The sequence below is a fragment of the Rhincodon typus genome, chromosome 4 (genome assembly GCF_021869965.1).
Source record: "Rhincodon typus isolate 14 chromosome 4, sRhiTyp1.1, whole genome shotgun sequence".
Lineage (NCBI taxonomy): Eukaryota > Metazoa > Chordata > Chondrichthyes > Orectolobiformes > Rhincodontidae > Rhincodon > Rhincodon typus.
Genome location: NC_063335.1, coordinates 105,815,787 through 105,832,445, shown reverse-complemented (window position 1 = coordinate 105,832,445; position 16,659 = coordinate 105,815,787). Strand labels below are relative to the sequence as shown.

At 42.4% G+C, this 16,659-nt stretch overlaps 1 protein-coding gene across 1 annotated transcript in view; it reads left to right on the top strand.

Annotated features, from left to right (window-relative positions):
• The first annotated feature begins 358 nt into the window (after positions 1–358).
• lama1 (laminin, alpha 1) overlaps positions 359–16,659 on the top strand; it is a 221,825-nt gene continuing 205,524 nt past the window's right edge. The window contains exons 1-3 of the mRNA XM_048596187.1: positions 359–402; positions 1,282–1,475; positions 2,656–2,768. Of these exons, the coding sequence (XP_048452144.1) occupies positions 359–402; positions 1,282–1,475; positions 2,656–2,768 (351 nt within the window). The remainder of the gene's footprint in view (positions 403–1,281; positions 1,476–2,655; positions 2,769–16,659) is intronic.

Genomic DNA, 16,659 nt, shown 5'->3' with positions numbered 1-16,659 from the left:
CCTCCAGCTCCACACTGTGTTATCTCAGACTCCAGCATCGACAGTTCTTACTATCCTTGAAAGCCACTGGAACTTGACCACAAAGTTCTTGATCCATTCCCACTCCTCTAATTATTAAACATCGCACCAGGAGAGGCAGTGGCCTGCTGATATTATTGCTGGACTGTTAATCCAGAGTCATATGTAGTGTTCTGGAGACCTGGGTTCAAATCTTGCTGTGAATTGAATAATATAAGAAATCTGGAATTAAGAGTCTAATGATTACCATGTATCCATTGCTGATTTGTTGGGTAAAACCCCATCTGATTCAGTAATGGCCTTTAGGGACAGAATCTACAATCTTTACCTGGTCTGGACGATGTATGAGTCCACACCCACAGCCATGGCCCTTTGGAACGAGCAGTAAGTGCTGGCTTCTAGACCGTGACGCCCATGATTGAATTACAAAAAAAAATGTTACTTTGTACATGAATATGATAGTTTCAGGATGACTGAAATATCTGTGTTAAACACCTTGATGAAGTATAATGGTGATTTCAACTGTATGCTAAAAGAAATGTGGTACACATAAAGAAAGTTTGATGACACCCTTCAAACTAGGCTGTGGCTCGGTGTCCAATGATGGACTGTCTGCAGAGCTGTCCCTGTAGCACTTTTGCTTATACCAGCACTTAGAAGAGAAGACTAAAGAAATCGAGAGAAAAAAGCAAGTTTAACATGACTCATTTCTTTGCCCTAGAAAGGACTTTACTCTCTAGTCTCTAGAAGACTGTTGACCACATTAAGTCAACTAACTGTAATATTTCTCAATGCCAGGTCAAGACAACTTCTAAATTAAAAAAAAATTGCTCATGGAATGAGGGCATCATTGACTAGGCCAGTATTTATCACCCTCTCTACCTGCCCAGAAGGCAGTTAGAGTCAACCCCATTGCAGGGGTCTGGAGTCACATGCCAGCCAGACCAGTTCAGGAAGGCAGATTTCCTTCCCTAAATGACATGAGATAACTTTGGTCATTCTGTGTAACAGTGTGGACAATACATAACAAATGGTGAGTAACTAAGGAAGGGCACCAAATGCTGACCAGCCAGACTGCCACGCCCATGTCCCGCAATTGAATAATAAAATCCTCCACTCAGTATTTCGAACAAAATTATCGTTCCTATACAGTGAATGGAAGGATCCATCACCCAGCTTTCATTTCTGTCAAGCATGTCATTACAGCTAGCAGCTGTGGTTTGATATCAGCCTCAGATCTGAACCTCCAACCCCTTTCTAAAGATTTACTGTTTCCTTTGCACCAGGTCTATTCCCGGCAATCCTGAATCTTGCCAGTAATGCAGTGATCTCCACCAATGCAACATGTGGCGAAAACGGTCCAGAGATGTACTGCAAGCTGGTGGAGCATGTTCCTGGGCGGCCAATACGCAACCCGCAGTGTCGTATCTGTGACTCGAACAGCGCGAATCGCAAAGGTAATCTGCCAACACCTGTTTATGATATTGGCCTTGATGTTCGCTGAATTGATGCAGGAGCCCTTTTTAAAAAAAAGTAGCAAGCAGGTCCCAATTCCAAGATTCCCAACCCTGTGCCTGGTGGTCCCTTTAAGAGTGTGAGCTGTTTCAGTTTATGGACTCACACCCTGTGGCTCCGACATGGATGGTGTAATCCGCTGCAACTTCCACAGCACCTCTGGGGTTGGGTGATTTAGAAGGACGTGTGCAGCTGTTGTGTGCTCTTGAGTCCACTGCCGTTGTCCTTCTGGATGGAAGAGGACGTGAATTTGAAAGGTATCGTCGAAGGAGTGAGTTGCTGCAAGGCACCTTGTAGATGTGTGTGCACTGCTGTCACTGCGTGTCAGTGGTGGAGACAATGAACGTTTCAGGTGTGACAGAAGGGGAGTTTGATGATCAAGAACCTAAAAAATGTCTCCAAACACGGGAGACTTGCCCATCATTTTTTTCTAAAGAATGGTCTAGCCCCGAAACGTCAGTTTTCCTGCTCCTCTGATTGGCCTGCTCTACACCTTGTTATCTCAGACTTGCCCGCCAGCTATCTGGCACTGTAAAAATGCCAATCGATACATGCCCATTGGGTTGGAATGGAGGTCATAAATTTTTAGGTTTCAACACCTCCATGGTGCCCCATCGCCAGCCTTCTGCTGTACTTGGTAAAAGGTTTAATACAAAGGCCAAAATCATGAAGCTTCTCTTCATTGGGCCTGTTGAAGCAAGTGTGGTTCTCCTGGCCAAATAAGGAATTGGTGGATCTTGCCTCGTCCTAGATTCTTTGAACCTCTCCCGTGTTAATAGCTCTCTCTTCACACTATCTGAGCGTGAATGTGTCCAGTCTTTGTCCATGGCCACATGGCCCATTTCCTGTTAATGCCAGCTTTGGCTGGGCAAGATGTAAATGAGGTTACTGAAGTTATTAGGCCAGGCCTCCCTTCCAGCACAGTAAGCACTACGTACGGGTGTTAAATCACCCTTTAATTGCCAACTCTGTGACATCTTAGCTGAATAGTGACGTGCTTTGAAATTGGAATGAGCCATGGAAGCAGAAGATGGAAGAAGACAAGACAGCCTGGAGGAGGACATACACAATTCAAACGAAGAACAAACCTTTTCTCTTTTTCTTTTTGTGCGTTATGTCTAGAGCGCCATCCCATCGTCAGTGCAATAGATGGCACCAACAACTGGTGGCAGAGTCCCAGCATCCAGAATGGGAGGAAGTATCACTGGGTGACAATTACCCTGGACCTGAGACAGGTGAGGGAAAATGAATAAAATGAACTGCTTTTAGATGTTGATATTGTTTCTTTTTGCTGCATAAGTTCCTTAAATGAACCTTTTTGATGCTGACATTTCAATCAGTTCTGAAGACCATCAATTCCTGGGACAAGTGTTACTGGCAGTAAAGGAATCATCTCCTTGTTGGTCTTGTTAGACCTCACATGGAATATTGTGTACAGCTGTGGGCACCATGTTATAGGAAAAATGCTAATGCATTGGAGAGAGTGCAGAAGCGTTTTATAAGACTAGTTCCAGGTATGAGAAGTTTCAGCTATGAAGATGGATTGAATGAGTTGAGACTGTTCCCGTGGAGAGGGGATGGCTGAGAGGAGATCTGATGGACATTTTCAAACCATGAATGGGCTAGACAGAGTGGATAGGATGAAACTTTTCCTGCTTTTAAAAATAACAAGAATGAGTGTCCATAGAGTGAAAGTGATGTGCAAATGAAGCAAGGGTGATGCGAGAAAAAACTTTTTTCGTACAGCAAGTCATTATGGGGTGGAATGCTTGCATAGAAATGTGGTGGGTCAGGCTTGAGGCATTCAAAGGGCATTGGATAATCACTTGATTAGCAATGAGGTGCAGGGATGTGAGGAAAAGGCCGGACATCGGTGCTGGTGAATAGAGCTGGTGCAGGTGGAATGGCCCAAAAGATCTCCTTCTGTACCAGAACAATTCTGTGATCCTGTTTAATGAGGTGTGGAGGTGTCGGTATTGGACTGTGGTGAATAAGGTCAGAAGTCACATAACACCAGGGTATAGTCGAACAGGTTTATTTGAAGTCAAATGACGACAGATCAGGGCTGAAAAAGCTCATGATTTCAAATAAATGTTGGACTATAACCTGGTGTCTTGTGACTTAAGACCATAAGACATAGGAGCAGAAATTAGGCCATTCAGCCCATCGGATCTGCTCCGCTATTCAATCATGGCTGATAAGTTTCTCAACCCCATTCTCCCACTTTCTCCCCGTCACCCTTGATCCACTTGGCAATCAAGAACCTATCTATCTCTGTCTTAAATATACTCAATGACCAGGCCTTCTCAGCCTTCTGTGGCAGTGAATTCCATAGATTCACTACTCTCTGGCTGAAGAAATTTCTCCTTACGTCCGTTCTAAAAGGTCTTCCCTTTACTCTAAGGCTGTGCCTTTGAGTTCTATCTCTCCTACCAATGGAAACATCTTCCCAATATCACTCTGTCTAGGCCATTCAGAAGTTTGTAAGCTTCAATTAGATCCCCCCATATCCTTCTAAGCTCCATTGACTATAGACCCAGAGTCCTCAAACGTTCCTCATGTGTTAAGCTTTCCATTCCTGGGACCATTCTCGTGAACCTCCTCTGAACCCGCTCCAGGGCCAGGACATCTTTCCTGAGATATGGGGCCCAAAATTGCGCACAATACTCCAAATGTGGCCTGACCAGAGCCTTATAGAGCCTTAGAAGTTCTTCACTGGTTTAATATTCAAGTCCTCTCAAGATAAATGCCAAAGTTTCATTTGCCTTCCTGACTACTGACTCAACCTGCAAGTTTACCTTGAGAGAATCCTGGGCTGGAACTCCCAAGTCTCTTTGCGCTTCAGACTTCTGAATTTTCTCCCCATTTAGAAAATAGTCCATGCCTCTATTCTTCTTACCAAAGTGCATGACCTCGCTCTTTCCCACATTGTACTCCGTCTGCCACTTCTTTGCCTACTCTCCTAACCTGTCCAAATCCTTCTGCAGTCTCCCCGCATCCTCAATACCATCTGTCCCTTTAACCATCTTTGTATCATCTGCAAACTTAGCCAGAATGCCCTCAGTTCTTACATCTAGATCATTAATGTATAAAGTGAAAAGTTCTGGTCCCAACACTGACTCTTGTGGAACACCACTAATCACTGGCTGTCATCTTGAGAAAGACCCTTTTACCCCCACTGTCTGCTTTCTGCCGGAGAGCCAATATTCTATCCATGCTAGCACCTTGCTTCTAACACCAAGGGCCCTTATACTCAGCAACCTCCTGTGCGGCATCTTGTCAAAGGCCTTCTTGAAGTCCAGGTAGATAACATCCATTGGCTCTCCTTGGTCTACCCTACTCGTTACTTCCTCAAATAATTCCAACAAATTTGTCAGACATGACCTCCTCTTGATGAAGCCGTGCTGACTTTGCCCCATTTTACCATGCACTTCCAAGTATTCCGAATGTCATCCTTTACAATGGACTCTAAAATCTTATCTACAACTGAGGTTAGGCTAATCGGCCTGTAATTTTCAGTCTTTTGCCTTACTCCCTTTTTAAACAGGGGTGTCATGTTAGCAATTTTCCAGTCCTCTCGGACCCTCCCTAACACTAGTGATTCCTGAAAGAACAGCACTAACGCCTCCAGTATCTCTTCAGCTACCTCCTTAAGAACCCTGGGGTGTAGTCCATCTGGTTCAGGTGATTTATCCACCTTCAAGCCATTCAGTTTTTCTAGCACGTTTTCCTTGGTGATGACCACCATACTTCGCTTTGCCCCAACTCTCTCAAATTTTTCGGATCTTACTCGTGTCTTCCACTGTGAAGACTGACGCAAAGTAATTATTCAGTTCCCTCAGCTATTTCCTTGTTCCCCACTACTATCTCTCCAGCATCATTTTCCTGTGGTCCAATGCCCACTTTTGCCTCTCTTTGACTTCTGACCCTGTTTAACAAGAAAAGCTTACATCTATCAGCGCTTGTGTTCAGATTACAAAGAACCGAGTTCCTTTGGTATTGCTAGAACTTTGCAAAGTGTTTATTTGAGGGAGTATGTAACACTGCCTCAGCACTACACTAAAGAGTCAGGCTAGTTTAGTGGTTCAAGAGTGGGGCTGATTCTGACTTGAGCATTCTGCCACTCACATTGTACCTGAATGGCAAGATTGCTTTTTCTCAGAACAAGTGTGTAGCCTTGGCGAGGATGGGTTTAAAATCTGTGTTTCAATGTTCTTGTAGCTTCTAGAACTTTTTCATTATTGTGACATGTTTACAGTGATGTTCCTGAAATTGGCCAGCACTTCAATTTGTCACCTTGTTTGGCACTGACTGACAGCGTGGAGGGAACCCATCGCTTGTACATTTAATTGTTTGATGGATGACCAAAGCATTAATAATTCCCTCAGGTTTCTGCCTAATCCAGATCCAATAGCATGCTGGCTATGTTAATGAGAAAATGTAAAAGGTTACAAACAGAAAGAAAACTACCTTGACAGATGCTGCAGGATGAAAGGGGAAAGGGTCACTGAGATGAATATGAGTTAACTTATAAATGCATCAAAGAGGTGCCTAGTGGGGCAAAGATAAACCTATCTAAAACAAAGCAACAGAAGCTGAACACAACAGGTAAAACGATTCACATTGACAACAAGAGGACATTCTGGGATGAAACAATCAAACATTGAAGCTTGAAACAGGCAGAGCAGAAAATAATAAATACTGAGAATAATTACTTACTCCTGATGTCCAGAAGCAAAGATATGGGCGATAAATTCCCTTCCAGTGAAGATAAGCCCATTAATTGGCAAATACAAATGTGACAGAGAAACTAAAAGGGCACAAACCGAAAAAAAATTTGCGACTGAAGCTCGTGCTGCTAAGTTTCCTGCTGCCTGACAGTGAGGAATGGAAATAGACGATAAAAGCTGAATAAGTAAGTAAAGTGAGGTGAGAGGCAGTGAGTGGCTGCAACAATGCATACCAGCTGGAGTCAAATCGGGCAGAAAGCTTAGGTAACATTAAAAAGCACAGAGAAAGAGACCATTTCTGCTGGGAAATAGGTCAGGGTCAGCGAATACAGGTCAGGGTCAGCAAATACAGGTCAGGGTCTTGCCAAGTATGAAGCTGAGGGAGGGCATTATGGGGTTGGCATAGCAGATCAGTTGATGTTAACTGCTGTAGAAAAACTTCTTAAAAATTGAAGTTTAAATAATTTTATAATTCAGCGTACTGTTACTATATTGCACCATTTCCTGGTTAACTTTCACTGGTCAACAAACTGACAATATTATATTGTCCAATGACAGATCTGTAGAACTAATGCTTTTAACAAAAGGTGGAAAGGGATGCTAATTCCTTTGCAGGCAACTGTTACAAATGTGCATTCACCACCGGCTGGCTGGGTTGCAAGCAGTGCCTCAGTGCTGTTATATGAACACTTTTGTGTCTATGCAAAGCAGTGTTGAATGTGTAGTGTAATGAGAGTCAGGAGGCTATCAAACTCCCACATCACTTAAACTTTGCTCGTTTTACGACTCCAACCAGACGCAAAGCCCCGTTTTAAAAGTGCCACGTGAACCTTTCAAGCTTAGAATGGAATTTTTCTCTTGATGGGAAAGAGGAGAATCTCCGCACTATTTGACACCGAATTTTAAACAAAGGGAAACTATCCGCATCAATTAACTCTGCTAGCTCTGCCACCCGTTGCTTTGTTTGATTCTGTCCTTTGATGGGGTTTGCTGCCTATTCCTAATTGTCCTTGAGCTCGGCAGCCATTTCAGAGGACAGTTAATTTTGCTGCAGAACTGCAGACACACACAGACCCAGTAAGGATGTTGAATATTTTTCCTGAAGGAGCATTAGTGAACCGGATGGGTCTTTGAGCAACAATTGACTGCTGAGATGAGCTATTACAATGGCAAATTTATGAATTGACATTGATTATCACTTGCTGACATGGTGGGATTTGAATACACAGACCCCAGCATTAGCCTGGCTTCCCAAGTGACATTCCCAGTACACCACCCTTGCCTCATCATCCAACTAGCACTCTGTAGCTGATGCTATTCCAGCCTTCAGTCCGATTCATATTGAAGAGTCATTTCTACAGCTGTATTGGTGCAGTTACTGTATCACCAGTTCCTCCAGGGCAGTCAATGATAGGCAATGATAGAATCATAGAATCCCTACAGTGTGGGGGCAGGCTATTCAGCCCATTGAGCCCTCTGAAGAGCATCCTACCCAGACCCACCCCCCTACCCTATCCCTGTAACCCTACATTTCCCATGGCTAACCCACCTATCCTACACATTCCAACACATCATTGATAATTTGGAGTTATTCTATCCTTCTGCAGTACCTCCTGTTATGAATTTGTAAACCAGCAGATGCAGTCTTACGAGACTGACCCTGAAAGCTTCCGTTAAATCCCTGTTGACCTGCTGAGCTTTGGTATTGAAAAAGAATTCAGTCTTTTGTGATAACAAGGTGTAGAGCTGGGTGAACACAGCAGGCCAGGCAGCATCAGAGGAGCAGGAAAGCTGACGTTTCGGGTCTGGACCCTCCTTCAGAAATGGAGGAGGGGAAGGGGACTGTGAAATAAATAGAGAGAGGGGGAGGCGATGATGGAAGGTGGATAGAGGAGCAGATAGGTGGAGAGAAGACAGACAGGTCAAGGAGGCGGGGATGAAGCTAGTAAATGTGAGTGTAGGTAGGGAGTGGGGAGTCTTTTGTGCCTTTCCTCACAATGGTTATTTTCTCGTTGCTGCTGTCATTCAGTTCAGTCCTCAGTGTGAGCTTTTCTGGCTGTCACAATTGATAGATACGCCCACATGACTGCACCCAAATCATTCACTCTCAGAGCTGGATGTCGCAATATTGTAAAAATGCTTTCAACTGGGGGCATTTGAAGATAATACTGTAAGAGATATGGAAAGCTAGAGTGCACAGCCTTGATGGGAGTGTCCAACATGCTTTGTCTTGCCTCAAATGCTGATGTTGGGATATCCTTCAGACAGTGCTTGAAAAGGCTATGAGCGGCTATAAAAATAACAGAACCGACGAGAGTGCCTGAAGGCTTTGTCAAGAATAGGCTACGTGTCCAATTACATGTGGGCTTTGATGTGTATCCATGTTAGTCATTTAGTTATTAAAATGGAACAGTCATTGGATAGAGACTGTTACCACCAAGCTGATCAAAGTAGCAGCCCCTGCCAACCAGCAAGGAATATCTCAACTGAGAATCTGACCTTTATACTTCTACCACTGTGTAAATCATTCTCAGTTAGGTTTTTCAGAAAGAAGGAGATAGCTTTGTGTTGCAGCTGAATAATTTGGTGGGGGGGGAGCGATGATGATGGTGTAGTGGTATAGTCACTAAACTAGCAATCTATAGACCCAGACTAATGCTCTGGGAGTGCAGCTTCACATCCCACTGCAGCTAGCGGGATTTAAATTCAACTAATAAATCTGGACAGTCATGAGTCTTTGCAATTGTCATCCTTAGAAGGCAGTGGAGGCAGAGTTTTGGATATTTTAAGGCTAAGGTGGATAGACTGTTGATGAATAAGGTCATCAGGATCGATTGGGATGTGGAGCAATTCGAAAAGCCATGATCTTAACAAATGGTGAAGCAGGCTGAAAGGGCTGAGTGGCCTCTTCTGCTCCTATTTCTGTTATAATGATACAATCACAGAAACATGGCTCTGCTCACTTATTTCAATCCTTTACAGCTAATTATTCAATTATAAATAAAGTGCCATCATTGCAATACAAATTTACTATGTGGTGATGCCACTGACCGCTGGGCAATGTGAAATTTCCTCCAGTTAATATACAGTATTTTATATGATAAACCCCCATTCCATAGAGTCATAGAGTCATACAGCATAGAAACAGACCCCTTGGTTCAACCAGTCCATGCCTAACATAATCCCAAGCTAAAATAGTCCCACCTGCCTACTCCTGGTCTATATCCCTCCAAACCTTTCCTATTCACGTACTTATCCAAATGTCTTTTAAACATTATAACTGTGCCCTCATCCATCATTTCCACAGGAAATTCTTTCCACACTTGAACCACCCTCTGTGTAAAAAATTTGCCCCTCATGTCTTTTCTTAAATCTCTCTTTTCTCACCTTAAAAATGTACCTCCTAGTCTTGAAATTCCCCCACCCTAGGGAAAAGACACCTACTATTAACCCTATGTAAACCCCCCATGATTTTATAAACCTTTACAAGGTCACCTTTCGACCTTCTAGCTCCAGTAAAAAAAGTCCCAGCCTATCCAGCCTTTCTTTATAACTCAAACCTTCCATACCCGGCAACATCCTGGTAAATTTCTTCTGAACCCTCTCCAGTTTAATAATATCCTTCCTATAACAGTTGGCTCGATATTTCTATCTTTCCTTTGTATCTCAGATATACGCAAGTTAAGATTCAGGTTTGCATGTGTCCTATAACATGGTGACCCTAACTCCCTCTGAAGTGCCCTAGCAAGCCATTCAGTTCATAGGGCCTTTAGTGATGGCAGATATTCCCAGTGATACCCACTTCCCAAGAATATAAAAAGGCTTCTTGTACAATGTCTGTAATATATTGAGAAATAGGGGCAAATTCATTTTGATTTACTATCGGAAATTTCACTTGGATGCGTATTCCAGGTAATCACTGAGTTTCTGACCCTCATTATATTTACATACCGAGGTCTAGCTGAAGGAACCCATGCTATCTTCCTGGGAACCAGCGTCTGTAACACCTTGTGATTCTCAGTGCCTTGTATCATTGGAGAAACGAAAGTGGTGGTACAGAGTTTAATGGGAATGTGGTGGAGGGTCCGTTGTCACTGACAAGATACACAAGGCTGTTGACACTGTTTAAGACATGTTTGCTATAAGTGTGTGAACAAGAAAGAATCCAGGGAAAGGAGACTTTGATTCTTGATTTCCCACGGTAATTAGCCAAATGGGTTCTTCCTTAAAACTATTTTCACATTTCAAGACTCCTTTCCTGTCACAAATGTACAGTTTCCTCTTCACCCCCCAACTGTTTCTTCACAGGTTCCTGGGCTTACAGGGCCGTCGCCACTCCTTTTGTTTACACTTGGCCCATTTTCTAACTGCTCTAGCCAGACCAGAATGGCTTTCCGCATTGCTGCTTTCTGTCGTGTCTGTGAAATAAGCTGTTTAGATGTGAAATCTAATTGCAAATTCATTTTCTGTGAACCCAGGTTTAGGTTAACAGAGGTTGCCAGGGGTTAAGAAACAGTTGAATGACATATTTGCTGTGCTGGTGTTGACTGTGCACAGCATGTTAATACTGGATTAGAGGTTCTCTACAAGGCTATGCAAACACAGTTGTCATTGGTGTTAAAGCAACCACAGGTTTGAACCAAAAATGATTGGCTTGTTTATTTGTTTTTAAGTTTGGGGGAGGCAGTAAGACCTCTGTGGATCACAGGAAAGTTCTCTCGGCATTTAATGTGGTAAAATTCTCTCCCTTTTAAGGGGATTGTGGAAAGCTTCTGAATATCTTCTCATTTGAGTTGTCGTTGGATATGACACTGCATGAGAATTTTCACAACTGTTTAGTTGACCATAAGACCGCAAGATATAGAAGCAGAATTAGGCCATTCAGCCCATCGATTCTGCTCTGTCATTTGATCATGGCTGTGATATGTTTCTGAATACCAGTCTCCTGCCTTTTCTCTGTAAACCTTGATTCCATTTACTAATCAAGGACAAAAATAGAAATTTCTGGAAAAGCTCATCAGGTCTGGCAGCACCTCTGGAGAGAAACCAGGACTAAGGTTTCGGGTCGAGTGACCCTTCCTCAGAACTAATCAAGAACCTAATAAAAACCAATAGAACTGCAGATGCTGTAAATCAGGAACAAAAACAGAAGTTGCTGGAAATGCTCAGCAGGCCTGGCAGCGTCTGTGAAGAAAATATCAGAGTTAATGTTTCGAGTCCGGTGATCTGTTCTGAGGAAGGGTCACCAGACCCGAAACGTTAACGCTGATGTTTTCTTCACAGATGCCGCCAGACTTGCTGAACTTTTCCAGCAACTTCTGTTTTTGTTGTTAATCAAGAACCTATCTATATCTCGGTCTGAAGTACATTCAATGACTTGGTACATTGTTGGTACCACACTTAACTTTTAGCTACAACTTTGAGCGTTCAAATCCTACTCCAGGGACTTCTAATAAATGAGGCTAACACTTCAGTGCAGTACAAGGAGGAGTTTTACACTGTTGGAGGGGTTGTCCTTTTGGATGAAACCTTTTTTTTCCAATTTTTTCAAATGAAATGGGCTTCACTCACAAGGCAAAGCATTTGTTGCCCGACCCCAATTACCCTTGAACATGGTGTTCAAGGCCATTTTAGACAGTAGATAAGAGTCCGCAACGTCACTGTGGGACTGGAGTCACATTTAGGCCAGACCAGATAAGAACGGCATATTTTCTTTCCAGAAGGGCATGAGTGAAACAGATGGGCTTTTTACAACAATTATCAATGGTTGCCATTAAACTAACTTCTAATTGTAGATTTTTAATTAGATTTGAATTTTGCCATCTCTCGTGTGGGATTGGAACCTACATACCCCCGGGAGATGAGACCTGGGGTTCTGGATTACGAGTGCGATGACATTGCCACTGAGCTGCCCACCCTTTTTGCTTACCCCGATTGGATTAGATTAGATTGATCCATTGCGAGGAAAGTGAAAGGGGTTTTTCCAGGTATTCTGGTCAATGTTTGTTCTTCAATTAACTTCACTAAAAATAAATGATCCAGTTATTACCACATGATTGCTGGTGGGATTGTATTGTGCACAAATAGGCTTTTTATGTCTGCTGCGTTACAACAGTCACTACATTTCATTGCTTGTAAAGTGCTTTGAGATGTCCCGAAATTATGAAAAATGCTACATGAATGCACCTTCTCTCAGGTGGAAAGATTTTATTTGTACTTTGTATGATAATGCATCTTAAGACTCATCCACAATTCTTCAATTCTGAGGTGTTGTTCTATTATGGGACCAAACATGAAGGAATGCAGTTCAGTTGCTGCCATTCAGTTCCCTGGGACAACAGTAGGAGTCACTGCCCTCCTGGTAACTGCCTAAAGCAGGTCTATTCTCAGAGGACACTTGGCACCTTGGAGGTGAGATTGGATGCTACACACACTTTCAGCCTGTGCTGGAGAGCTGGTGCGTTGATTGGCTGCTACATAGTTAAAAGAACAAATGAAAGCAACTCGTACTGCAGTGTATCTCTGTCGCAACTACCCATGCCCGTGTATCTGGCCAGTTAATGAAGGTATCCCTTCACCTCATGGTGCCTGTTGTCTCATTTCCATTGAATGTACCAAAGTCCGTGTCAGAAAAACAAACAGAATATGCTGGAGAAACTCAGCAGGTCTGGCAGCATCTGTAGAGAGAGAATCAGAGTTAACGTTTGAAGTCGAAAGAACCTTCGCCAGTTCTGACAAAGGAACTCCAAACATTAACTCTGCTTCTCTCTCCACAGATGCTTCTGATGAGTTTCTCCAGCACTTTCTGTCTGTGTTTCATATCTCCTGCATCCGCAGTTCTTCGTTTTTACATCAGTGTCAGAAAACACGGACATTTAGTTATCAGTTACCTGTCTCATCTTCTGATGATATTATCAGCTTCCTGTGCAATTTGCACGAAAGAGTGAATGTTTCCTCCAATTGAATTGACTTCAGCATTATGTTTGGATTCAGAAGCTATTACCAAAGGCAGTGGATTGACTAATGAACAGAGCTAAAAGTTATAATATGGTTTTGCTGTTAAAATGGTGTGCCTAATCAGAGTGGGTGGATTGTCAGGTTTTTGTGCTATGAGAGTAGTTTAAAAATAAATATCATTGATTAGGCTATTAAGCAACTCACTGTTTTATCGATTATTAATAATTTTTGGGATATTAAATTGAACTTCCTGAATTCAGATTTTATCGTTGTCTTGCTCATCAGAGAAAAAAAATAAGAAGAAAGGTTTGCATTAATGTAGCGGTTCTTGCAACTTCAACATGTTGCAAAGGTCTTTACAAATAGTGAACTGCTTTTAAATTGTGATTGTTATTTGAAATCTGTGTCTCAGAAGATATTTTTGAATCAACCTGTTCAGGGATACATGTGTCAGGATCAGATGGGACTTGAACCTGAGTCTCCTGGTTCTAAGGTAGGGATCCTACCACTGTGCTACAAGAGCCACCTCAAGACTAGGTAAAAAATGTTTTCTAATCAACCTGCTCTGGAGCAAATGGGATGTGAACCCAGGCTGCCTTTTCCATTGGTCCCTCTTTGAATCTAGGAAAATCAACCTGGTCAGGGCAATGTTATGACACATCTCTGGATCAGGTGGGTCTTGAACCCAGGCCTCCTAGCCCACAGGGACACTACCACTGCACCACGAGAGCTCTGAACAGAAGCCAAAGTACCTTTCTTCACAGATAAAGTTTATTAACCAGTCACTCGTACAGCTCCTTCCACAGAGCGGTCTCACGTTTTATTTATATATTGTTATACAATGGTGAAGCGAGTGGGACTTGAACATGGTGCTCCTGGCTCAGAGATATGGACGCTACCGCTATCACGACCACTTTCTGAGTCTAGAAAAGATATGTGTTATTATTAGAAAGAGTTTTTACTTTGTTGGGCTACTGTGCACTGAGGAGAATCAAATCCTACCTTTCCATGGGTGTGGACTCGATGGGCCTGCTCCTACACTGTCAGAATACTATGATCCTTGTAAATGCAAACTTTAGAAATATACAAAGTTTCTCCTCCTGAGCTTTGAAAGGTTGTGCTGAACTTGTGGAAGAAAAATGTGCTCTTACTCATGGTTCAGTTTCAACGTTTGCCCGTTGCTTAAATAATTCTTTGTCCCATGCTCCTAAAAGATGTAAAGATTTTTAACGTGTGCAGTACTTGCAAGCTTTTATATCAGATCGTAAGACATAGTAGCAGAAGCAGGCCAGTCAGCCCATCAAGTCTGCCTAGATATTCAGTGAGATTATGTCTAATCTGATAATCCTCAACTCTATTTTCCTTATCCCCAAAACCCTTGGTTCACTTACTGATTAACAATTGATCTGAGCTTGGAACATACCTACTGACACAGCTCTACAGCACACTGCAGTAAAGAATTCCACAGATTCCCTACCCTCTAAAAGAAAAACTCATCTCTTCTTAATTGAGCAACTCCTTACTCTGCCATTATGCCCTCTGGTTCTAGATTCTTCAGCAAAGGGCACCAATCTCTTCAAATTTGCCCTGCCAAGTCCCCTAGGAATCCTGTATTTCAATAAGGATGCCCCTGACTCTTGTAAATTCCAACAAATACAAGCCCAAGCTGTCCAACCTTTCCTCATTAGACAGTCTCTCCATATCCAAAATCAATTGAGTGAACCTTCTCTTGAATGCCAGTATATCTTTCAATATATGTTCAAGCCCACTATTTTAATCTACTTTGGCGTTAAAATTAAAATGAGCTCCTAATGCAATGCTCTGAGTTTGTAGCTGAGCATTGAAAGAATTTGAAACGAAAGTGTAATACGTGAAATAGACGTTGTAAAGGTTAACTACAGAGATATCTTATCCTGGAATCTGATGCATTAGTCAAAATCAAACGCCTTGTTAACAACTGTTTACAAATTAAACACTTCCCACACTCACTTGTTCTGATCATTGCTATAGTTCTTCCAAAACAGTTTAATTCTCAATCAGGCAGTTAAAAACAATTAAATTTCTATTCAAAAACATATTCTACAATAACACAGTGACAGATAACAAACTGAAAATAAGTCCTCCATATTTTCTTCAAATACTGTACTGTAAAATTGGAAATGGTGCAGGATAGAGAGGCTCCTCAATGACTTATGTTGACTTGTAAATGCTTCATATTGTTTTTTACAGTAAAATGTTCACATCTAATGTGAAAACAAACAATGAAACTCAAATTTGGAGTGTATTTATTATTGGTAGACAGGTTGATTTGATGCATAGTCATATAGAGCTAAAACGTTATCAGTCGAATCGAATTTCTGCTTGAGTTGAGCTAACAGATCTCAGTGGTCAAACTTCAAGAGTCAAATCAGTACCTTGAGTCAAGACAAAGAACGTACTCGGGGTTTCTATTGCTTTTGGACAACCAATAGCCATTCAATGAGGCTGTTGTGAATATTCTGTTTTGTTGAAGCCCTGTTCGCCCATCACGCTGACCAACATTGACTACCAGCTCATCAAAACTTCACTTTCAGAATTCTTATCCTGGTTTTCAAATATTTCTGTGGTCTCATCCCTCCCTATCTCTGCAGCTTCCTCCAGACTTAAAACTTGCCAAAATTTTAGTCTTGCTGGCCAACCCTTCAGTTGACAGGTCTTAAACACTAGATTTACCTTCATTCACTTCTCAGTTTCTTTACCTCCCTCTCTCCTCCTTCAAGCCATGCCTTAAAACACGTCTTTGACAAATCGTTTGGTCAGGCATTTCTGTTTTGCTTTTGGCTTTGTGTCAAATTTTGTTTGATAACATCTTGTGAATCACCTTGGAAAAGTTTGCTGCCTTACAGATCATAGAGTCGTAGAGCTGTACAGCATGGAAACAGACCCTTCAGTCCAACTTGTCTATGCTGACCAGATATCCTAAATTAATCTAGTCCCATTTGCCTGCATTTGGCCCATATCCCTGTGAACCCTTCCTATTTATCTTCCTGTCCAGATGCCTTTTAAATGTTGTATTTGTACCATCCTCCACCAATTCCTGTGGCAGCTTCATTCCATATACGCACCACACTCTGTGTAAGAAAGTTGCCCCTTAGTTCCCTTTTAAATCTTTCCTCTCTCACCTTAAACCTATGCCCTCTAGTTCTGGACTCGCCTACCCTGGGAAAAATTCCTTGGCTATTCACTCTATCAATGCCCCTCATAATTTTGTAAACTTCTATAAGGTCACCCCTCAACCTCTGATATCAATGCAAGTTGTTGGCAGATCAGGATGATATGGACCACAGATAACAAGGTGTAGAGCTGGATGAACACAGCAGGCCAAGCAGCATCAGAGGAGCAGGCACGCTGACGTTTCGGGTCGAGACCCTTCTTCAGAAATTTCTGAAGAAGGGTCTCG